This window comes from Squalius cephalus (genome assembly GCF_949319135.1).
Source record: "Squalius cephalus genome assembly, chromosome: 11".
Classification (NCBI taxonomy): domain Eukaryota; kingdom Metazoa; phylum Chordata; class Actinopteri; order Cypriniformes; family Leuciscidae; genus Squalius; species Squalius cephalus.
The window spans coordinates 13,650,820-13,677,404 of NC_137132.1; the positions used below are offsets into that span (position 1 = coordinate 13,650,820).

At 37.5% G+C, this 26,585-nt stretch overlaps 1 protein-coding gene across 1 annotated transcript in view; it reads right to left on the reverse strand.

Moving 5' to 3' along the window:
* Nucleotides 1-26,585, reverse strand: part of zbtb16b (zinc finger and BTB domain containing 16b) — a 48,581-nt gene that overhangs the window by 12,107 nt on the left and 9,889 nt on the right. The window contains exons 3-4 of the mRNA XM_079885539.1: nt 19,842-19,939; nt 12,503-12,589 (exon numbers count right to left, since the gene is read on the reverse strand). Of these exons, the coding sequence (XP_079741665.1) occupies nt 12,503-12,589; nt 19,842-19,939 (185 nt within the window). The remainder of the gene's footprint in view (nt 1-12,502; nt 12,590-19,841; nt 19,940-26,585) is intronic.

The following is a 26,585-nucleotide window of genomic DNA, read 5'->3' on the forward strand; positions in this document are numbered from 1 at the left end:
AACATATATTCAAATATTAAACAGCTATTTTGAATTGTAATAATATTTTACAATATTACTGTTTGTTTCTGTATTTTAATTAAATAAATGCATGCGGCTTTTGTGAGACACCTCTTTAAATAATAATAATAATAATAATAATAATAATAATAATAATCAAGTATTCCAGAATTCAATCTGAGTAATAATTCATGAAACTATTTTTATATCTCTGTCTTAGTATTTAAATCAAAAACATAAGCTTAGTAAAACATATAATTAAGACAAATATATTGAATGCTATCACATGACACATGGGCTATCATCAGAGATGAAGAAGGGATGGAATAGAGAGGAAAAGTTGAATTTGGGTGGTTTGGCTCATTGTATGGTATGCATAAGTGGGGACAAAGATCAGGATCGCAGGAGGCAGATGTGGGAATAATTAATAAATATGAATAAGAAAACAAAAATATCACTGAACACAGTAAAATAATCTCCAGAAGGGAGTGAGTTAAGATGCTTCTTAAAGGAGAACTCCTTTGACCTGTGATCTTTGATCACTCACATGACCTGTGCACTTGTAATGACACATCAAGGATGTTAAGAGGCTAAAAGCAGGTTTAAAACTTGCCCCATTGAAGTCAACAGGGTGCAAATTTTAAAAAGAGGATAACACGGTGTAGGCAACACCGATTTTTGTCGTTGTTCTCTGTATTGACAGCACTCCAAATGTACAAAAAAATGAGCTCAATGTTAAAATTGACCGGAGTTCTCCTTTAAATAAATAAAATGTTTGTTTGGATGTAAATCATATCATAACCAGTGAAAACATGTTTAATTTTGTTTGCCATGACGATAGGGTGTTCTGGATGGTTGTCAGGGTGTTGCTAGGTGGTTATTCTTTGGCCAGTCACCAAGCTTCTATGATATTTTGGTTCATAGACATGGTTCAGATCACTCTTTTACATAATTCTATATTGGAAATGTTGCCAGTTCGCCGAAAAATGAATTCAAATGCTCCAGGATGAGTTAGTTTAATACTTAGGGTTAACCTTAAACATGAACATTTGTAATGGTGATGCAAGCAAACACCAATAATGAAAGAAAAACTCGAGCAAACCATCTATTAATCATTTGGATTAGACATGGAGCTTTTTTATGTGGTGTCTAGGATATTCCTTTAGCCCTACTTATATAGAATTAATGAAGATACACTCTCTTGAAGATAACACATTAATCATAAAGCACGCTTTAAAAATTCAAACATAGTACCGGGTCATATTTCACATGCAGAGCCAGAGCCATCTTCACATCACACCTGCACTTTAATGTCAAAACTTCGTTTAAACAGATTAAACGGCGTTATCCAGCGTAGAACATCTTCGCCTCTTAAAACGAAAATGCACAAGAAGCCGAGACCGCCTGTTCTGGCCCATATCATTTACAATGGAGAGAGAGGCTGCTTGCATCTCGCCGATTCGTACAAATCCCCTTTAATCAGATATGAGAGGAACAGAGACGAGGAGCGCGGGGGGAGGACGAGCATTAGTAAACACGAGGCTGTTCGGTGCCTTCATTGGCATTCGAGTGGGGTTAGAGTGCTGCATTTAAAATGCTGCCTGATGAGGACTACAAAATCAAACCATTTGTTACCACTATTGAGGAGCCTGCAGGCAACAGGCAATTAAATTGGAATTAGCGCAGGGAGATCAGATACAGATGATTCACACACAGAGAGGGGGGAGCTGTCAAAGCGGGAGTTTCATTTCGTTTGGAGGGGACAAATACTTCAAGAGTAAATACATTTATCCCTCTGGCTTGCAAGCTCACCAGCCGCAGCGAATATAACTCTGCCATGATTCTGAACTGAAGGCGATTTACTAACATGGATTGCAAATACAAGAAACAAACAGGATAACAGGATAAACACATCATCCTTGGAATGACTCTCTTGGCTCCAAATGAACGCTGCAGTGTAGCATTTTTACGCCAAATGCAAAAATAATGTCCCCTCTCTGGCACAGTCCGGCCTAAGCCAGTCTAGTATTCCTGGTACTGGCATTCCCATCATTTCAATGGCAGTTGCTATACAGATCCAGAAGTATGTGACCAGATTTCTGACGTCTTTACTTCATGGACACTCATTGACAGATGACTCTATATTACAACCCCTTACAACAGATGGGGGAAAGCAAGTTTATATATATACTTGTTATTTTATTTTTTAAAGATAATTATGTTTTATGTGTCCGAAAATGCAGAACTGTTATTAAACCCTAACCCTTCTGCCTGAATGACAAAGTGATAACTAATTATATGTAATACTAATAAATATTGATATTTATTCAAGCATTCAAAAGTTTGTGGATGGTAATATATATATTTATATATATATTTTCAGCATCATTACTCCAGTCTTTAGTGTCACATGATCTTTCAGAAATCATTCTAATATGCTGATTTCATGCTTAAGAAACATTTCTTCTTATTATCAATGTTGAAAACAGTTGAGCTGCTTAATATTTTTGTTGAGTCCGTGATGCATTTTTTTAGGGATTATTTGATGAATTACAGAAAAGTTCAAAAGATTTGAATTTAATAGATTTGTGCAACATTATAAATGTCTTCTTTGCTGTCTCTTTTAATTAATTAAATCCATTCTTGCTAAACAAAATAATTAATTTCTCATTTTTTACTGGCCTCAAACATTTGAATGGTAGCATATGTAATATCTAATAATTCAGCTTACAATGCTACGTGTCAAGCCGTAACTCTTGTAATTTCTGGGCTGTCATGTAAAAAGTAATTGATGCATTTTAAAATAAATCAGATTTAAAATATATAAAAATGATGGCAGAAAACTAGAAATCTCCAACACCAATCAGTTTCTAATGTACCTTGCTGTGTGCATCCCGTATTCACGTGACCATTCGTCTGTCATTACATGACCGCTCGTACTTGTTAATAATCGTTAGGACAGGGAAAAAAGCCCTGTGTGACTCTACAAACAGTTGTGCCTAAAGCCCCTCACTGGAATGCATTGTACATACTGGTATAATTTATTCGGCAGGCCATCTGGACAGTGAGGGGACAATCAGGCTTAGAGTATGAATGACCCGCTCTATTGTTTCCACGTCCACAGGTCCACCTCTTACTCGGCTAATCTGTGTGACTCTGGCTTTTAAAGCACACTGCTGCTGAGGTGGCTTTTCCACAGCACAAAAGACTCTCAGTGGTCCCTCATTAAGACATGACCGCTGGATTGTGTCTTACCTTTTTCTGCTGTCAGAGGTGCCCGGTTAATCATTAAAGAGTTGAATCGCACACAATTACTGGACAATTAATAAATAGCTGGAGGAAAACGATCTGAATATTGACGAGAGAGAATTGCATGGAAATACCTGCAGGACCACATTACAGTTCACTCTGCCTGAATGTGAATTTCCTTCACATGTGTTTTATCATCAATAAAGTTGAATGAATGAATGAAAGTTGAAAAATCTTGAATGTATGGGATTCAGCGAATGGAGCTATATTGAAGAGGTTTGAGAAAGAGAAAGAAAACAAAAACAGGTGGTATAGGGAACTATATAAACATACAAAGAAACAATCATAACCTTGTTTAATGTAAAGGTGAAAGAACCTCCTAAAATCCATTACAGAGGTAAAGGTCTCTGAAGGTCTCTCAGACAGAGAGGTTTAGAAAAAATACATTTGTATAGAGAGAGAGAAGTGTACAGCACTATAGAATGCCAGTATTCATTCAGAACAAGCCTCTCCTTTCACAACACTTAATGATGGTCAGAGCACAGAAAAGTTTCAAACCTGTGAGGGACTGAACATTTTGGTTTATACACTTTGAAAGCAGGGTGACCAATGTAGGCCTCAACAGCTGGATGATCTTGGTTTAGTTTTTTTCACTTGCCCTGCCAACAATTCACTGGCTTTACAACAAAAATTACACTTACATTTTTATAAACTAACAACACATTATAGAAACAAATGCACAAGATCAACAAATGCACTGTAATAATGTCAGGGCGAGTGACAGGCACATTGACTGTCTTGAAACTCTCTCACTCTGGCCCAGGCTGAAATGTATGAAAACATCAAGCTAAAAAAAATCATCTAATATTTTTTATGCATTTATTTGTTTTGTACGATGGCATATTTATTAAGGAATGCTTCTCTGTTTTGTTTAAGAGGTGGCATTTGTTACGTGTCACGGACCCAATGCCAGCAGGGGGCGCACTCTGTAACAACAACTCATGACGCAGAAGGAATCCTCAAATGACCCCATCCCTCAGCACGGTTCACATACATAAACCCGTAGCTGTGAGTCACGCTTCTGTCTGAACCATCTTAATGAGCAACATTTATACATTTTTGCAACTGACCTCATTACTGTTTCTGTCTAATGAGAATCAAGAATGCTTTATATTGCTCTCCACATTAAGACAGAATTTAATGATATTGCAGGATGATTTACATACAGCATTTTAACACTATGGCTAATTAAAGAAGTACATCAAAAATAAAACTACTGGAGTGGATAATGCAGCCTATTAAACTACAGAGGAGTGTACAAAAGGCCATATGTATTTGTCTTTTATCAGTCTAAAAATCAATACACCTCAAAGCTGATGTATTGACACAACTGACTGTTTCTCACCCCTAATTTGATCGTCCTGCCAATTAAGCCTTGTTTTAAAAGTTGCATGAGATCGTTTCAGAGAAGGGTAGAAAATTAATTCCTAATTGACAAGCTGCCTCCCCCATTTTTCCCAGGCTGAAGAGGGACGGCAGCTGAAGGGAAACTCTTCTCCGGCCCCTCACTGTACAATGGAGAGTGGATTTGCCTTTCACACTGGTCAGTTGACCCCCTGACATCCGATGACTACAAAGTTCTGAATTAGAATAAAGGCCAGAGACTTAATCCAATTCCCACAGTGCTAGTAAGCAGAGAGCGAGAACACCCAACTTTTCTTGGAATCAGGAGCAGGTTTGTGTAACATTCTAGGAAGAGGAAGGAATTTAAAACTCTGCTATTGGAAAAATTCAGTCCTCAAATACAATTCCAAGAGAAACGGCGTGTTGAAAGTATGAAATGACACTGTTGAAACTAATTCTGAAAATCACATTCCATATCAAGACAACACCACATTGGCGGATCTTATGAAACCTTTTAATGACACAGACAGTATTTCATCTGTATTTCAAGTCACAGTTTGCAATCCTTTCATGACAGTTACGTACATGTGACTCCCAATTGTCAACACAGTAATGTAACGGAAAGATTCGTATTACTGTAATGCAAAATGTACATAATTTTATAATTATTATGCATATATTGGCCCCTAATTTAAGTAGTATCAAACACTGCATTATTATTACAATATAGCATTAGTAATAGTAAAAGTAATAATAATACTTAATATTATAATATAATATTAGTAATAACATTTTTATTATTTATAACAATAATAATAACTATAATAATAATAAATAAACTGTATACATAAATCATGGTAATATTTGTTTACTGCCTTTAAAAATAATTGTATTACTACAATATATAAATCTAATGAGAATAATGGGAATTAAATGAAGACTTTTTACACAGAAATGATCTATTTTAGTCTAATGTGACCTGGATATGCTCCTTTAGTGGGTTATTTCATGAAGGCACATGACAAAAAAGTGCATTCTTTTCAAAGTCAGTGAATAGAAAGCATCTTCACAGCAATGTTTGCTAAAAAGGGCCACTGTGAGAAGGAGATGCAAACATGACAGTTATGCAAACAGGCACAACAAATACATCTAATCTCTTTATCTCAGAACAAACTGGGTAGATTCACCTGTTCTGGGCTAATTCAGTGAACAGTAGGTTCTTTCTGATAAAGACACAGAGACATATTGTGAAATCCTGTGTCTTTTGTAGCCATTAGGAAGGAGTCTGGTTGGTTTTTGAGAGTGAGACAGATAAAAAGGTTGCATCTCAGGTATCTATATCAAGATGGATCAGTGAAATATTCATTTTAATAGAACTTGAAAATGAGACTTAAGATGATTCATTACGCAAAAATCAAATACCCACATCTCCAAGCAACTAGAAGAGAGTTGAAGTGTTTCAGGATAATCCCAGCATTCACAAACAAGTCACTTCTTTTTGTTTCCCCACCCTTCAGTCTATCAAAAAAAAAATTCCCACACTGAGATTCAGCCTATTTACATTGTAAACGACACAAAAAGACAGCAATTTATTTAATTCAGCTCTTCTTAAAGGTCTCTGCAAACATCTCCAGAATCTAATTACATGCTAACTACTTCATCTACTAGCACTAACTTTTGAATAGAGACACAGACGATATAGAAATCCTGCTGCTCTGACTCTCTCGGCTTGTGGAATCTCACGGAGAGAGGAATCACAGCCGGAGCGATGCACGTGAATATGTGCTTTTCCAAACAATGAGCGACTTAGGAAAAAACTGTGGACACCCCGTGATGCCAGTAGCATTTCATTCTGCCTCCTGACGGGCAGAAAGAACTTCATCTCCTTTCATTGAAGTTATAGGACAATAGGAATTAGTCACTGTGTGATGAAGGGGCATGCTGGGAAATCTGCAGCACCACTGAGACAATCAGTCTTATCTGAGCCGATGGGGGGGGGGGGTGCAACCTGTTTAGCTGGTCACCGTGATTTTGCCAAGTAAGACATGTTCCTGTCCTGGGTCAACATATTTTGTTGTTCCTGGAACAACATTCCGGTCTGAAAATGTAGTCCTAACCCCTAAACCTAACCCAACCCATAAAATTTCCCTAAAATCATAGGGAAATGAAATGAGAATAACACTGATGTAGAAGCACCTAACCCTGGTTGTAAGCCTAAATTTGACATGAACTGTAAACTTTTCTCTCAAATATGATTGGTTGATTGGAATGTTGTTCCAGGATCAGCAAAGATATTGATCCAGGAACATGTTGAACTTGGTGAAATCAACTGTTTGGTTACAGCCGGGTCACGGTAGAAAGAAGGTGGTCTGTATCAATGAAAATATAATCAATATTGGCACAAAATCATTTTTTTAAGTTTACTAAGGCCACATAAAAACGTGACAACTTTAGCATTGTTTTGATGTCTCACGGCACTAAACGAAAGAAAGATGCCTTGGATATTTCAATTGTTTGGTTTTTATATATTTTTACGGAATTGTTGAGTCAGTAAGTCAGAGAACTCAAGAACTGAATCAGTCTGATTAACAAACCATTCAGGTTTTCTGAACTATATCAACTGATTCATTGAAAAGATTCAACTCGGAAGAATGATTTGACAAATGACAAAAACATTTTAGACAATAATCTATCAAAAATAACAGAGGCCCGCACATGACAAACAGAAAAATATACTTATGGTGGTCACAAATTAAGAATGCGTTCCCTCATTTTAGGTAAATCGTGGCCATGTTGAAGTGATTTGTTCCCAACTCAATAAATTGAGGGAACAAATTATTAAGTCGTTCTTCAAATTCCTAATTTGTGGCCACAATATCTTGCTTTTTCCCCTCAGATGTCGTGCTGCTTTCAGACTGCTTTGATTCTTGTGTTCTCGGACTCAGTGATTCGCTTACCAACTCAACGGTGGGGAAGATTTTCAGGGAATTACAAATGAATTTCTTATCTTCCCACAAAGCTACCATATGACTTCAGAAGCGTTGGAACATAATTTAACGCTTTTGTGCCCTATATGAAGGTTAAAAGCTCCACTCTCCATTGATTTTCATTACTTGGAAAAGAGCGACCAGGATATTCTTCAAAAATTCACATTTCATATTTTTCAAAAGAAAGGTCATATGTGTTTGAAACGAGCCGTGGTGTGCACGTGTCCGAGGAGAAAACGCTCGTTATCATATGAAGCCGCTGTAAACGATTCCTTTAAAATGTATCAGAGGCACATGAGCTCAAAAGTATTTGCCTAAATATAACCCAGTCATTCCAGATTGCTCTGTGGGGATGACTTTGACACATCAACTATACCTCAGATGACCCCTGAAATTCAATCGGCTGCAAAGTGAGAGACAGACGGGCCAATCTAGCAAAGTAAGGAACGGTCTGCTTAATAATTAACGCAACAAGAGATACATTGCTCTTGTTTAACCACTGTTTATTCTGTGGGCCAGATCGCTGAAGTCACAACGTGTTCCCGGTGAGTAATTCTCAGTGTGCCCTCGCCCTAACTGTAGATGCAAGTCACTTCCTGTGCAGCGAGATGAGCGTGATGGAAGAGTTTTAGGAAATCTGACGTCATAAGCACATAAGACAGATGGACGAGCGGTCGCCCCTTAGGCCAAAATCGTTTAAAGGCAAATCGCTTCTATTCCGGTCTCAAATAAAACCCCTTTAATAACATTTTTATTTCTGCTCTGCGAAGGATGCGATAAAGCGCTTCTCCGTCGGGAGGGGAGAAGAGGAAAAGAAAGCTGTGATGTGCTGGCCTGCTTTTCCAGCCTGCCCGCCAGTGTATCGGTCCAGAGACACAAGTGAGTTTTATTTTAGGAGGCTTTTAAGTAGGTCAGCTCTCTAGTAGGTCTCGTCTATGACAGCACAGCGGCTGAGTGTAAACAACAGCACATGATGTTGTTTGTCTCTCGCTCTGTCCTGGCACCAAATGCCACCAGCTTCCCCCCCTTCAGCCGGCCCCTGTCCCACGGGTCTCACACAATCCTCTTTTCCATTTGCAACCCTAAAAACCTCAAAGAAGCAGACCGTTCACCTCTGACATTCTCACATATGCTGGCATTTGAGGACAAATGTCCTGCTTAAAGGCTGAGTCAGAATTAACACTCAAATGCATGTAAAAACAGGCTATTAAAAATAATGTTACTCACCAGTTGGCTTCTTTGTGCAAAGAGGAACTGACAAGAGTGATTCAAATCAAAGACGTACAAACAAGCTCATAAAAAAAAAACTAGGGATGCACAATATATCAGTCCTATAAAGGTTGTCCGCAGATATAAGAGATTTTTTTTATTTATTGTATTGTACTATTTTCATCTTTAAATTACATTTAGCTGTAATCTAACAAGCAAAGTTAATCCATAATTTAATGGCAGCATTAAATATAAAAATAAATATCCATTTTTATGCTGAAGATTACATTTTTTATGTATTAAGAAAACAGTATAAAATGTTAATATTGGAGACATAGTATTTATTGGCAATAAAATATTTTTTTTAAAAGAATGAAAAGGATCAGTATTATATAATATTATATAATTAACCATTATAAGTTTTTAGATGTTCGTTTTTTTAATTTTCTTCAGAACTCTGAAGCTGAACTTCAGAACCATCAAAACAAAATATAAGGGAAAGAAATGGACACAACAGAACGCAGGGATCTAGAGACACATTTTCACTTCACAACTGAACTACTTTTAATCATGTTATTGATTTGATTCAAAAATTCCAAAACGATTGACAGCCCTAAATATTTAAAGTTATATTTTTTTTTGGAGAGGACAGTCAAAGGGAGAGAGGAAATGATAGGGGAGGAGAGAGGGGCAAAGGACCACGAGTCGGGACGCAAACTTGGGTGCCCCGAAGCGCTGTTTCGCTATATTTTAGAGCGTTGCCCACAAGGAAAACAGTTTCATGGCCAGTAAAAAAACACTTCTGGTTGGTCTTAATGCATTGAAAAGAAATGGCTGCTTCAAATGGAAACAAGGTCCTAGTTTTGGGTCTTCACATAGGAAGGCTATCTTGACTCCATGGCGTATTTAAAATTTAAAATGTAAAATTCTAGCTTGGTTAAATCCAGAAAATGTATGCAAGTGATGAAAACATCTCTCACTTCAGTGAGTGGTGGCTGGTGCCCAGCAGTAAAAAGGTTTTTTAAAATGGATGAGCTATGTCCTCCCCTCCTCTTGACTAAATGTGCTGCCAAACTGAAACAGAGAGCGGGATGTTTACAAGTTTGGGAGAGAAGGTATAAAATTCTGGGCATCATTAACACCACCTCTATGTCGACTTGCATTAAGAATTTATACAGTGTGTGCCACAGCGAGTTACAGTTACATGCCAACGTTTTAGAGAGGGTTATCGTCTTTCTCCCTGTGGAACACAGGCGACAGATATTGCACCCTCATTGTAGTAGCATCGATGTACACTACTGTAAAAAAATAATAGAAACATACTAATTCTGATCCATCAGAAATTCAGAGATTTTATGAGCTGGCTGCCATGGAAACATTTAGCACTTCAAATCCACGCAGATGACAAAAGTATGGCACCTTGTTTTAATTAGGACTCAACCTTTATATAGACTCAACATGTGGATCATTAGCCCCATGAAACGCTTTTATACCCAGAGAGCAAATTAATTAGTGCAGTCTGGAATACCTGTGACAGACTGTATCCTCGGATGGTAGTCTGATATGCCAATAAGTAACAAAAGTACAGGTGGAAATGATGGTTATACAAGGAATAGAGATTAGAGTGCTGTTATTGGACTAAAGGCCCCCCCTGAAAGTGTTTGGACACTTAAGGCCCTGATATAGGCCCTGACGCCGCCTACGCTGTTGGGAGCAGCGTTTAAATTAATATGTAAATATGTGATGCACGCTTTCCTCTCAATAACAAAATAAACACAACAAAAATGACAGCATCATTGTCATGTCACGTTTACTTATATGGCACTTTAAAGCAAGCCGTTTCACAGTATTACATAAAAAGAAAGTGTCAGTACCTCTTTCAAAAAGAAACGTCAGTTTCTACCATAAAGCAGCTCTCCAGTGTGTCTGAACTCGATGGACCACACAGAAGAATTGATTAAAGAGGGCGGTGCCTCAGAGCCACACCGACCTATTACGTAATCGCCATGGACCAATGTTAGTTCGAAGGCATTTAACAGCCAGAGCGAACTTTTCTGGAAAGTTCCCTGCTTCAAACTTCATTTCAACCTGATTTTGTTCGAAATGACGTCACACCAATTCGTTCTTTGATTTAGCTGGAAGTGTGTAAAAACAAATGATGTAATAATGTTTCTCAAAACTAATTACATTACAGTATGGCTTTTTTATCATTTAAAATCTAATCAACTTCTTTTTTCTTTTTTTTAAATGTTTTTATTGAAAAGTGTGCTTGAGTTATCTCTGATAAATAAATGCCAATTTTTTTAAACTTTTTTTGTTATTTAAGCAGTGACATTTAGACATTTTAAATAATGGATTAGTGTTCTTTCTGGGAGCGCTGTATATAGATTCAGAGACATTTGAGGCATTTTCTCACTTTTGTTTTATCGATATAAATAGTGCAGTGAGGACAAGAAAAGATGTGGGAATGGGATCAGGAAATGTCACAAGCTGCACTCAAACTGGCATTTCATACGACTATGGCAGTTAAACAACAAAAATGCCACACACACACACACAAAATGTATAATTACACATCAGTCACACATTCTAATTGAGTCTAAATAACTTTCTGTGATGAACAGACTGAAATTTCTGTCGATGAGCTGTTAGCTTACTCCAGTGAGCTGTTAACTCAAGAACTGCTGTGACTGGATCATTGATTCAGTGAGCTGAAGTCATGAACGAATCAGTTCAATCAATAAATGAATCATTCAGCCTGATTTGTGGCTCATTCATTCAGTCCAATTGGATCACTGAAACTGGATCAAAAGAACGATTTGTTTAGATGATCCAGTTCTTGAGTTCAACTCACTGAATCAAAGATCCAGTTGCAATGGTTCTCGAGTTAACAGCTCACTGGAGGGGAAGATGACTTGGATCATTTCTGGCTGTTCCTCACATAAAGCTATCATATTGCTTCTGAAGACTTCGAGTGTGACATGTGAAAAAATAACAGGGTAAAAACAAAGTAAATAATGACAGAATTTTCATTTTCATTAGACTAGTTGTACGCATATGTACTGTACATGCTTCAATGTGTCCTGACAGAGTACACTCAGGTATGCAGCAGCAAAAACAAGTTTACACAATATATCATCCAATGCCAACCCCTATCAGAGCACACTATTTACCTCACCTAAAATATGATTATTAAAATGTCTGTAGTACAACTGAAACCCAACCTTGCAGTCATCAGATGTCAGTAAATATGAATATTTGACAGGAGGGTGGCAGCTGAGCGCTGTTGGCGTGTTAATGAACGTGCCAGAGCGCCGATGACTCACAGGCTCTGGTAACTCAGTACAGTCGCTCTAATAAATGTACGTGCCATGTTTAGACAAAGTGATGGAGATGGTGAAACATGGCACTACTGCTGTGCCAAAGCGGTGTGCCGCCCTGCCCTGTAACAGCACATATTATTGGCTGAAATTTTAGAGGGCATCGAAACCGTCCCTGCTGAATTATAGAAGACCATTTTTGATAGGGTCATAAACATGATTGCAACTGGTACATGCATGACGCATCTCCATTTTACTGGTGTTTTTTCCATTGTTGTGAACTAGTGTTATTTAAAGAAGTGGCTTGTGGTTAGATGAGGCAAGAAGACGTACCTGTGTGAGTCTGTCGATGTGCTTCCAGGGCATCTTCCTTGGAAAATTGAGCCCCACACTGATCACATACTAATGCTTTTGGTCCAGCTGAAAGGAAGCAGAATACAATAAAAGTAATCAGTTGGCCAATAGCTTTATTACGGATGGCAACATTACACGGTGTCATTTTAGTATTATATATGTATATTATATATTACATATAATGTGTGTGTGTCACAACTGACGTGGTAGTTCACAGAATGATGACGATGAAGATTAAATATGAACTTGTTTAATGAACACGAAGAGAATACATAGATGAAGGCATATACTGTACTAGCAACGCAACAAACTACTCACATAAGACGAGAAACGACAATGAACTGAATGAGACAGGGAGTATAAATACACAGGGAACCTAAATGACAGACAGCTGAATGTTCTTTCCCCGTTTATCATAATGTATGTGAAATATAAACACATGTTCTTCACAGGAAACTTGTACATGGCAGTAGGGTTGATCAGTTTTTTAAGCTCATGTTTAAAACAATCAAACCATAAGATGAACTGAAAAGAAAACAGAAACGATGCCAAAGGCTGAAATTGTGTTATTTCAAAGTACGAGTTGTTTATGACATTAAACATCATTCATCTCCCCCCCCACACACACACACATCAACAGAGTAACATACTGCCCCTTGACAGAATCAAAGAGATGTTCTTATCAACAAGGGCTGGCAGCTTTCTCTTGTCTTGTCTTGATAAAAGTCTGTAAACCATAAGCTGAGGCAGAACAGACAGCAACATGTCCTAAAGGATATTAAAACCCTTTGTATCTTCAGACTGATTTATGACATGTACAATGAGTCTCTTCTTACAAACAAAACACTATATCCATTTATTATGTGTTCGCAGAGATAACAGTAATAAATGATAATCATATAATAGTGAGGGTCATATGAGGTTGACGCACCCTCAGGCAGGTACTGCTCATGTCTTCCTGTAAAAGCAGATGATTTTGATCAACCATCATTATTTATCAAAGCTAAGGTTGGTTTCTTCAGGGTGAATCTCACAAAGCCTGTCAAGCCAGTTATATTGCATACTCCCCTTTAAAAGTTTTGGGTCAAAAAAATATTTTTTTTTGAAAGAAGCCTCTGCTCATCAATGGTGCATTTGTTTGATAAAAAAATAAACCCACTAAAAACAGACATATTGTGAAATATTATTACAAGTTATAGGGACTGTTTTCTATTTTAATATATTTTCAAATTTAATTTAATTTTCAGCAGCCATTATTTCAGTTTTCAGTGTGAAAAAAAGAAAGGTTAAAAGAAATTACTTCTGTAATTTAACGTTGTAAAAAATACCTTACTGAGCCAAAACATAATGTGTGTGTGTGTGTATGTTTGTTTCTAATTATATATATAATATATAATGAATACAATATAATACAAAAATATAAATACAATGTAAACAAATACTCACATTTCCCCACCAATTCTAATTGCTATAATGCATGTTTTACTTTTGAATTTGTTTGTAATTAGCATTATTCTCATTATTCTAATCACTGTACTACAAGGTTATCTTGTCTGGGGAAAATGAAGACCGTGCATCATGTACAGTACATAACTTATACATTAATTTAAATAGTATAATTTTAATTTTTTACATATTACGTTAATGGGAATGAGAATTTTTCACATTAAGATAATGCGAATGGGTGTGGGCTGCTTAATTATCATGAAAATAATGTCAAAATGCAAAAAAATCTTAATGGTCCTAAAAATAGGCGATGCAAAAATCACCCCATTAAGACATCATTAAACATGAATCACCTACACAGATGAAAATACATTTACTAGGTGTATAAATGCACACACATACACTCACTCACACACATACAAAGAAAGAAAAGAATCATTTAACCCAGTTGCAACCACAGATCCTTAATAACTGGACTAAATAACTTGTTCTGATGGCCATCAACCGCCTGAGGGAATCCATCTATTATTAGTATTAGATCCACCTGTGGAGCCGCTGGCCCATTATGAAGTAGGCCAGGATGTTTCCATCACTTTAGAAACACTTTCAATAAACTACACACACACTCACCGAACAAGGAGAAATGGACGGCTGACGTTGCTTTTTCTGAACAATTCATGAGGGACAAGACCTCAAAAAGAGAAGTGAACAATGTCTTCCATTCACCACACATGGCTTGGACACAACACAACTATGGGTTCTGCAAGCAGGGTTTCACCATTTCCTGCAGACTTTATATCTCAGACTCACAGGAAAAAAGAAAATAAATCAATAAAATCCAAATGTATAATGACCATTGGCTCATCAAGTATCTATTTTGACTCAGCTGGCCCAAAATGGCTTTATTATGACTCATTAAAGCACCCACAAGCTTCATGAAGTCAGCCAGCTAGCACCTAAAATTAGCCTCTTTCCACATACACTTTCTTCTCGTTCCTTCTGGACGACAACCAAAGCCCTTTAAAGTTTAAAAATGCTCTCATTTACAGAATCATTAACAAACCACGCTCAAAAATACTTTGATGGTGTGACTCATCAGAGCCAGCGTAAATTGCGCCTGTGAGAACATTTCTGGTGTGCGTGAATTAAAATGCTCTGTGTTTTCAGTTTATTATTGTCTTATTACTGAAGGATAGTAGCTATGCTCTTAAATTCTAGTGAGCTATCTATAGAAAGCATTTCAGCATATCTTATTTGTTCTGTTGTGATGCTGACAGGCAAGGTGATTCTCTCATATGTCTCTCCTCGCACATGTTTCCAAACGCTCAGCACACATTTAGAAACCACAAAGCAGATCCCACATTCAATCGGCTTGTGTTGTGTTTCAGACGGCACGTTGTGCACTGTACTGCCCATGATAAACAGCCCAAACAGCCTCCAGACTGGCTGCAATCACCCTCCATCAAAACACTTTGCCTGGCATACAAAAATAAGATTCAATCTCGTGCTGAATACCAAATTAGAGCATTAGAAAACAAGGGCTTCTGCTACTTGGCAACCGTTGGGATGTAAAGCAGCAAAATCCAATGACGGGCCAGAAGATCTAGGGCTTTGATGCGCTATAAAGACTGAATTAGATTTTTACTTTTATTTTCCTTCCATTTTACTGGCTTGCAAATTAAAGACTCATAAATTGTAAGGGTTTGGATGTCAACACTGAAACACTGAACGTTATTTATCTTGTAATTTGTGAGAGTCAGTCGAATAATAGGTCACAATGGAAAACAATCATTAAATAATAGAGGCATAAATGTCATAATATTAAAGCAGCTCTATATACTGTATAAACACAACAGGGTGGTTTAATGCCTTTCAAAAACAGCCTTCTGTCAATCTCTGTGACAAAGTACAAAGAAAGGTAATTTATTAGTATGTGACATCTTCAGGTCTGTGAGGTATGAGTGGTTAAATCCACATGATAGAAGCCTGAACAATGCACGTCCATGAATAAGGCATCAGATAGGGTCTGAAACACTTACAAAAGATTTTTCAACAAATAAGTCAGCAAAATGAGCTTCCTAACCATGGTAAAATAATAATAATAATAATACTAATAATAATTTATATTAAAATTTGTATTTATACAAACTTTATTTTCTTTGAGGTTGCAATTTTTTCAACTCTGTTATCAAAATCTAGGATATGAATTTAAAGCAATAAGCATTAAACATCAAATATAGACAAAACGTATTGAAATAAAATAAATAAAAAAGATAAGTATATATATATATATATATATATATATATATATATATAAACAGATACCGCTTTGAAAATTCCATAAAAGTACAGTATATAATATAAAAATACAGCATTCCAGTAAAATACAGTAACAGGGTTGAAAATGTTGCCTACATTTGTGTAAAATTTAAGGAAATTAAGTCAGTTTATTTACCTGGGTGTGACAATTTTGGGAAAAGTCAAGACCCTTTTAGGCTGGACAGGCTAAAATCCCCATTTGCACGGGGAGGACGTAGACATGGTTATTTTTCATGCTAGGTTAATTCTATGGTAGCACTTTAGGGTTGTGTTCACACTTGATGTTCAGTTAGCATGGTTTGTTTGGTCTGGGCCAAACAAACAAACAAAAAAATATATATATTTTGTCCTGGTCCGCTTGGCGTTCACATTAGCATTTTAACACCAAACATAAAGATACCGAACCTAAAGGCATCGGGTTCACAACCTGATTGGTCGGCTTTTATTATGTATAGTTCACGACGGAACTTAAAGAATATCCAAAACTGTGCTGTGTGCTGTTATAAATGTGCTTGTTGTATGTGCGTAGCCTACATATGATGGTATTTTGACCAGCTGAGAACTTGTGAAGAGCTTATAAAATGTGTAAAGGAGTCAAAACAGCGGCAGGAATCCCTCCGTCACACACAAACAAAAATCTGCTGCGAGTAGAAGCGGTTCTGATGCCTGTACCATGACTATGACTATGAGAAAAAAACAGATAATTTTGAGCATTATGTTCTTTTTAGGGTCGCATCTTGTGACATCACATCCTGTTTTTGTTTTGTTTACATGTCTTTGGTCCATGCTGCGTTCATATTTCATTTAAACCGCACCAGAGTCCATTTGGAAGCGGACCGAGACCCTCCTTTTCGGGGTTCTCGGTCCGCTTGTTTTGTGCGCACGAAGGTTCAGATGGCAGCATTCACACTTTTACAGAGCAATCACAGTAGGGTTCGTTTTAACTCAACCAAACATACCAAGTTTGAACACACCTTTATTTTACAGTCCTGTTCCCCATGCACATTCTATTATAGTACAGGTAATTACAATAACTAGGTACTTAACCCTGAACCTACCCCTAAACCTAACCTTAACCCATGCGGTTCCCTTGTATTACCCAGTACTTTCTTTGGTAAGTGCATGTTCTGTAAAATAAATTGCAAACAATTTTATATTTATCGAACATATCTTGAACATAATAAGTGACAGGATACTGTATTGATGGAAAGTGTCAGAAACTGGCATGGAGGCACATGTACTGTACATGCCCTCGGACGTAACCTTTGAACACTTTGACCACAGTGCAGACGTCTGCTCCATCCTGTCGAGTCGGCCTCTAAGGGCCCGCAGTCAACATTTCTGTTTTCTTTCTGCATTTTTGTTTTATTTAGGACTCCACCAGCGTCCTCCCTCCACCCCAGCGCTGACGCTATTTTGGAGAGCAGTGGCTTGGAGAGCAGTCAAGTTTGATTAATTTTGGGATTTGGGTACAGTATGTTCCTGGACACACATCTGCGAACAATCATAAATGCTCCAGAATGCTGGCAGAACATCCAGACCTGCCGGCAGCTGATGATGTCATCAGTGCGAGGGAAGAGCTGGCGTGTCGCCAAGCACAGAGTGCAGGGCTTCTCCCAGACAGAGAGAGAAAAACAGAAAAAAGAGAAAGAGACATTAAGAGAAAACATCTTGACAGGGCTTTTCAGCCCGAATGTCGCACATGTTGAAGATTCGCTCTCGTTCATGTCGTGCGTGAACAGGTGCGACACTGGATTACGAGCAGATTAAATGTGGGAGTAACTGAATATTGTTGCCAGGGTTTATTGCCGGGGGGGGGGGGGGGGGGGGGGGGGGGGGGGGGGGAAGATACACACCTTTTCCTCTCGCTTTCATAAACACACAAAAAAGAGACAGATAGAGAACAAGACATAATAGAGAAGGAATGTTTCAGTTCATTTGGAGAAGAGCACTGTCAGAATCTTGACAAAAATGTGAGCTGAGTAAGTCAAGTGAGGTGGGCTTCACAAACCCTCCAGAGACGACTATAGACTTAATCAGACAGATGGACAAACACACACACACACACACACACACACACACACACACACACACAAACACACACACTCTGCTGCCAGTTTGAGTGTATTTCCTCTCCACTTGAAACAGGACATTCCCCTCTAAAGCAGAATTTAGTGTGGGCAACTACTGAATTCAATAAGCTTCAATCACGTTCTAGGATTCCTGATACTGAACCCGGAGCCTTGGCTTGAAGAAGCAGGTTTGAATCCTGCCTGCAACTTGTTTCAATGTCATTCCTCCATTTTACCCCAAAAATGTCCCTTCTCTGCCATCATAAAGGAGACAAAAACGCTTCCTGACATTTTAAATCAGTCATTGAACCAATAGTTATAGGCCAATATATATTGTCCCGGCTGATTTTTAAAAAAAATGTTTTGAGTAAATATTGTGTTAAATAAGTGTTCTTTTATTGTTGACATATATCTTTTCCAGGCTGATTTATTGGCTGATATTTTATTTATTTATTTTTCAAGTAAATATTGTGTTTAATAAGTGTTCTTTTAATGTTGGCATATTGGTGTTCATCTAATTTTCTAAACTGTAATCATACGATTAAAATTAGCCTGTATCATATATAAAGTGAAGTCAAATTATCACTAAAATTGTTATGCTGATAATATCATTTGTAATTAACCACAAATGTTTAAATTTTTAAGTAAATTTTGTTATAGAAATAAGTTGTATTAAATGGCAGCATTTTCACTAGAGACATTTTTTTCTGAAAAACCAATGTTGGTACACCACATAACACACTCTGTAAAGCAAAGACTGAAAGGGAAAGGAGCTTTAAAAAGGAGCTACGATAAAAAACAGGATGACAGCTGGACAACATAAGCCAAAACACAGAGTTTCAGCACTAAACTTCATTTTGAAGTCTGTGTCTGGTTTATTTTATGTCTACGGTTATGCAACAGACCCTTTTGATAACCAAAATCTGACGGCAAAAGTTCGAGCTTAATAGCACACATCGGCCCCAAACAATACCACAGACTTACATAACATGTAACAGCATCATTTCAACATGATCGCTTAATTAAGGGTTGGGATGTGTATAAACAACTGGATACGTCCCCTCCCTTAAGTGAGTTTCTGTCCAACACCTCCTCAAAACAATGAGGAAAAAAAACAAGCTGGCAAGATTCACTGTACATACTGTACTAATAATGTGGCAGAGTGCCCAGATTGGATCTCTGCCAGGCTTGAAATGTAACTGTTGAGACACATATGAGACTGGAAAGGGAAGTGTGAAGACGGGGATAACCAAACACTGCGTCACTAATAGAAGTGCAATGTTCCATCTGTTAGAGCAGGTTAAGTGTGCGGTACATGGTGGACAAACACAGGGCAACAGGGGGCTGACACTTGTTGCACAACACCGATCACGTATCACTTGTGCAATGACACTGTAACCTATGTTTTCATCCTTATCGGGACTTCATTTGCGTGTGATCATGGTGTTTACGGGGTTGGGGGAGGGGGTGGATGAGGTTACCTGAATGAGACAGCATGTGCATCCTCAGTCGTAAACTATCCAGGAACTGCTTTCCACAGAACTCACAGCCAAAAGTCTTCACTCCACCGTGCAACTTCCTGTGGATTCAAGACATTGAGAGATCAAACAGGTGTAGCTACACACAGTAACTACACACTTCGACCATTGACCAGCACCAAGTCCAAGCCTATTCATTTCCACCCCCAATGTAATCCCAAATATAGCATTTTAATCAACGGTACATTTTTTGTTAACATGTTACCATATGTCTTGGAGTATCGCAATAATTTCATATTGTGAGTTCAGTATTGTGAAATGTATCGAATCGTGACATGAGGGCATCGTTACACCCCCAGTATAACTGCTCATTTGGATTGGATATACAAGAGTTCATTCAAAAATGTAATTCTTTCATCATATGATGTGTGCCTACATGAATGAGAGATATGCTGCAAGAGGAAATTTGAGCATTCTCCAAAACAGTGGAAGTGGAAGAAAGAAAAGCATTTAGTTAAATGAACTTCCTTTAAAGTTAAAAATGCACTTTTATTAGGAACGCAGCTTCAAAAATCCACGCTTGATATTCTAAACACGCCTGCGTCTGTGGCTCATAGTTTATTTTGATGATACTCTCAACAGGGTGCTGTGAAAGGTTTAGGGCACATACTTCAAAGACTTCAGGCACTCCAAATATTCATCAAGCAGGTCTGAATCAATTAGGCCTAATACAGAAAAAGCTATTAATGAACTGAATAGCATACGCCATCATCTGATGCTTCAAATAAACCTAGACTTGGGTTCTAGAACACAACTAGCTTGTCTACAAACGAACATCCGTACAAGAACTAGCTTCAGCAGAGCTGTGAAATATTTACAGTCCAGACGTAGTGACCTGGTGGCTTGAGAGAAAACATTTATGGCTTTGTTTTATCAAAAATTAAACACGCCTCAGAGAAAGGGTACACAGAGAACCTGAGCAAATATATACACTCCATTTCAATGAAGTAGCCAGGCCGGGAGTGAACCATAAGGCCAAAAACCATGCGTCAAACCCAAGTTAAACATGCCGATTGTCCATTTAATCTGTCCTCTCGCTCTGAATATTTGTTTTAATTGAAACGTATTAAATGCTTCTGAAATACCCCAGCGGTTCTGTATGTTTAACTGAGTCACGCTGTACATATCAACGACTCGTCCCCCGCCCACTCCTGTTCCCTTCTCTCGCCCGAGTCCTTTCATGTGAATTCCAGCCACACACACACACACACAAACAGACAGACGCACCGTCGGCGCGTGCGCTGCATCAACGAGCAGTCGAGCGAGCCCGCCGCAGACGTAACCTTTATTCCTGCTATAGAGCCCTTAATTATCACCGCTCCGCAACCGGGGCGCTGCCAGACATGCACGGGCTCATTATGAACAGGGGCATATTATTTCACCTTGAAAAAAGCTATTAAAGCCAACCAGGAACGGCCGTGCTAAAATATTAATTCCAGGACATTCTGTTGAAGATCATTCAGAGTAATGGAAGCGAATTAGCTTTCTATTCGGATTCAAAGACTAGAGTCAACACCCTCAGGTACGGTCATTTTATTTGACCAAGGATGTTTGCTCAGGTCATGTGCCCTTCGGCTGAGGGCGCGGACAGAATGCGTGTTAGCCGCATTTCACAATCTGTAGCATCTGCTGCGTCGTCCCCCTTTGCAGCCACAACACAGGGTCTGAAATAGACCGCCTGACAGAGCCCAGCATCCCATAAACAATATCCACTCAACCGCAGTGGACACGCTGAGCACCGCTGTCGGCAGCCAGCAGACGTTATCTACAGATTTGTGTGTTTGCTGGAAAAATACTAGAGTTATCTTTCTGAAAGGTGCCTTTTGGCTTGATATTATTGAGCAACCAAAGGTTTTTGACAGTCCCACATCAATGCAGACGTACAACACAATGGATTACTAGCTGTTTATTGAGGTTGACTAGTTCATCTAGATTTTTCTCTTTGTCTAGCTGAGATGCTGTTTTTAAGGAGATGTATTAAGGAACACACCTTCCCTAATGGGGTTTAGCATGCTAGTAGTTTGCTTTGCTTTAGTGTGCCAACAGTCATAGTAACTGTTACAGTATCTCTCTTCATCCAGTTTACAACATCGCTGCCATAGCCATCAAAACACCTCTTTTGTAATGAATCTACTACAGTATTGAACACAATATTTGAAGACTTTTCAAGTTAAAAAGTTATCACAATATTTTTTTCCATATACCGACGTCGCTATTTATCACAATATTAATTTACTATTAATGGGGAAGGACATGCTTTCCACATATTTGTTAGACCTAGAGAATCAATGTAAATATGTAAACAATTGTTTGTTCACAATTAAACTCCACAGAGTTGCTACCATTTCATTTGGGGCCCATAAAATCCATTTTATTTTTTCCCTAAATTCTGTGTTTTGGGATTCAGTGATTTATGATTTAATACAAATTTATATAAGCTTTAACAATTTAATCAAGCTTTTAAAATGTAATCAAATCAAATTTGACAATTCATTTTACAACAAAACATGGATGAAAAATATCTTGGTTGTATGATATTCCTTAGAAATAATAATATTATTATTAGTAGTACATTGTAGTATAGAGTAGTGTTACATTTCATAATATTGTCATAATTTCTTGAAGTTAAACCGAACTTTTATTTTGACGTTTTTTGTGAAGATCTTTTAGTTTCAATTTCACTGTGTATTTGAAAATATCCAGAGCTTATCATCGTCATCAACGCAAATTTTATCACGATCTCAATATGATATCGTCCAGCCCACATCTTAATGCTTTTTTTGGAACAGTTACTTTAACATATGCTGTGTGAAAGTTCTTTAGAAAAAGTGTCTGGTGGATGTCCTTATGGGGACAGTTTACCAAAAAATGATTTAAGTCATTCCAAACCTGAATGACTTTCTTTCTTCTGTGGAACACGAATGATAAATATTTTAATATAAAAAAAAAGGTTTTTTTTTTCTAAATATTTTATTTTGTGTTTAACAGAAGAAAGAAGTGGTTTGGTAAGGGAGAGTAAATTATGACAGAATTTTCTGTCAGAATTTTTGGGTGAACTACACACTAGTCAACCCTTCAAAAATCATTTGAAACCTGTCAAAACCCTTACTAAAGAGTTCAAAACAGTTTACTATACTGTATGTGAATGCTTCTAAAAATACGCAATTGAGCATTTTACTTTTCATCTAAACAAAGTTAACTGCGAGTTGGGTAACACTTTATTTTACAGTGTCCTTTTTACATATGTTACATGTACTTACCGTAGTAATAACAGTAAATTATGCATAATTACATGCAACTAACCCTAAACCACATCCTAATCCTACCCTAACCCTATAGTAAGTACATGTAGTTGCTTAATATTACTCAGTCCTTAAATGTATACACTTAAAATAAAGTGTAACCGCAAATTGCTATTATTATTAATTGTACCGTCAAATCTGCCCAACAATTTAATTGCTCAGCAAAAGAGCACCTTTCAGAAACCCCTATTAATCTCATTCGCTCAGTCCCCTTGAAAGACACGAAAGATTGAACAACACCGATCTGAGATGTGGAGAAATACCTGGTAAATGGAACAATAAGAGGAAAATCAATACTTCTCATCTTGATCCCAGTCACTGTCAAAGCAAATCCAAATAGACACAGACAAATAAAATCATAACAACTCACTGCATTATTCAAATAGAATAGTTTGTGCTCCAGTATCTGGCACTGATATGCAGACAGTAACAAAAGAACATTAAATAATCCTGAAGTCAGATCAATGTTAAATCAACGTTAAACATGGAAATCGAACCTTTGAAAGAACAAAGTGTTAAAACTCAATCTTCTGGTCGATTTAAGTACACCTGCCCTGAACAAAACAGTTCAGACGAGGTTAGAGGAGCAAAACCAATCTGTAAAGATGATGGTCCATTTGTCTCTACAGACCGCTGTTATACATTCCTATTAAAATGCAGGCATTAAAATGTCGACTTTCTCTAAGGAGACAAATTGTCGAGCTGTCTGTTTGAGACAGGGCAAGCGCTTGTGTTTCTGGAGTGGGCCACTGGAAGTGGCTTTGATTAATGGCAGGCCAGAGCAGAGCTGCTAGAGTACCTTTCCCACTGAGAGAGCAATTCAGGGGCTGATGTGTGCAATCGGATACTAGAGCACTGCCAAATTACCAATGAGGCGGCTTTAAAGGAAGTCTTCCCCGATGCAGTATGAGAAAACCCTATGAAGCATGAATGAGAAAACAGAATCACTTCACACAAACCCACAAACAAATGTCCATTTATCAAGATAGCTGGGGTGGTCTGGGTGGTTGCCAAGTAAAAAAAAAAAAAAAAAAAAATTATATATATATATATATATATATATATATATATATATATATGATATTCTATGGCCAGATTCACAAACTATTCTTAAGAATAAAATTATTCTTAACAGCTAATTTCTAACTTTAAAATAAAGATGACAATATTCTTAAAAAAATTTCTTATCTTTTTTTCTTAAAGGGATAGTTCACTTTGAAATTAAATTTTGGTATGTTTTAGCTTACCTCAAGGGCATCCAAGATGTAGGTGTCTTTTTTTCCGCAGTAGTTTCAATTTTGATATTTTTAGGTCAAACCGTTCTTGTCTGTTAGTCATATCATGCAGGTATGTGGTCACTGTCTCAAAGAGCATGCACAGAGTCCAAATTAAAACAATTCCCCATCGTCCAAATTAAACAATTCCCCATCGTAAGTACACACTGATGGCCTAAGACACAAAACGAGCGGTTTGTGTGAGAAAACGAACAGTATTTATATCGTTTTTACCTCTTGTAACACAGCCACGTCCAAGTGATCTGAGGGCGCGAGCGCATCCTGGTGTGTGACGTGTGCGCAGACTGGTGCATAGATATATACACTAGATGTCGCCTTAAAGACATTCGTTCCAATGAACTGCCGTAGCCAAGGCGACATCTAGTGTATATATCTATGCACCAGTCTGTGTACACGTCACACACCAGAATGCGCTCGCGCCTGCATGATATGACTGTCAGACAAGAACGGTTTGACCTAAAAATATCAAAATTGAAACTACTGCGGAAAAAAAGACACCTACATCTTGGATGCCCTTGAGGTAAGCTAAAACATACCAAAATTTAATTTCAAAGTGAACTATCTCTTTACGACTGTTCTGAAGACAACACTTAAGAATTCCTAAAAAAAAAAAAATCTTACAAATCATTGTAAATAACATGTGAAATTCAGTAACAACTCTCAACTCAAAACCGTCAAATATATAGACCTTGAATAACCTCTTAAGAATTTCTCAAGATTTGTACTTAGGAACATTCTTATGAACTTCATCTTAAGAAATTCATTAGCTTATTTCTCTAAAGTTTTCATGAATCCTGCCCTTGGTCTCTCAAGGCTTGTGCCTCCTATTAATGTAAGACTTTGTGATTTTGCTTTATCATCCACCAGTCGAAAATTGTTTGTTAATGACTTTTTGAGTAATAGCACAACTCTACTCATGATTTGAGGCATCATTAATGTCTGTATAACAAACAGAGAGGGATAAGTTGCACACAGATGTTTAATACTTTAGGTTGGAATTTGCTGTTTTTGTTAAGATACCAAACAGACCACAACAAAATAACTCAACGTAATGTGGCACAGGCTGTATATATAGCATTAAAACCATGTTTGGCAGCGGCTTCAGTGACATTCTTCCTTGCAAGGCTAGAGAGGGAAACTGGAAAGATTCTCAGCAAATTGGGAAGTGTTCAATTTACCCGTGCATTGGATGCTCAATGACCTTACGGCATTGTGCGAGCGAGGCCAGTGCCATTATGACAGCACGAGTACATCCTCACAGCTGACTGTGCTTCCCTCAGGGTCTATTGAAAGATTGCCGCTGGTAATTTCACAGAGTTCTGTCTAGAAAGCTTCTAACGCTGTTATGGAGGTTGGAAATGCTGCCAAATGTTGTCTGGGAACATGGTGTAACAACAGTGTGGTGATCTACTATCATTTTGAACTGAAAATGTGGATACTTAGTGGAGCAACAAGCACCACGGCCTCTCAAACAACATTATTATTCTATTAAACTCAGGTTCCAGGTAAGGTTATGTGTCTCACTCGAGGTCAATGTGACACTGCACAAACAAGTACTATGGCAGCAATACCCAGGTTTTTTTTTTTTTACACAACTGCTCAGATTTGACTCAGTGGCCTTGATAGTATGCTGAATCCCTGGCCTTTAAACTTATCTGAGTATTTTTCTAATCTTTAAACATTAAACATTTAATTTTAGGGTTCACTCAGTGTACTGGAGTATCTCTCATATGTTATTAGTTTAAATGGGTAATTCATTACAACAATTTGAGCCTAATGACACTAATCTATCTATCTATCTAGAAATAAGAGAATGATTCAATTGCAGTGTTTACATCAAATGTGTAGTCATCAATCTCAAATTGTTGTAATGAATTACCCATTCCTAGATAGATAGATAGATAGATAGATAGATAGATAGATAGATAGATAGATAGATAGATAGACTGATAGACTGATAGATAGATAGATAGACTGATAGATAGATAGATAGATAGATAGATAGATAGATAGATAGATAGATAGATAGATAGATAGATAGATAGATAGATAGATAGATAGATATGATTTTAGTCATTTTACTGGAAAAC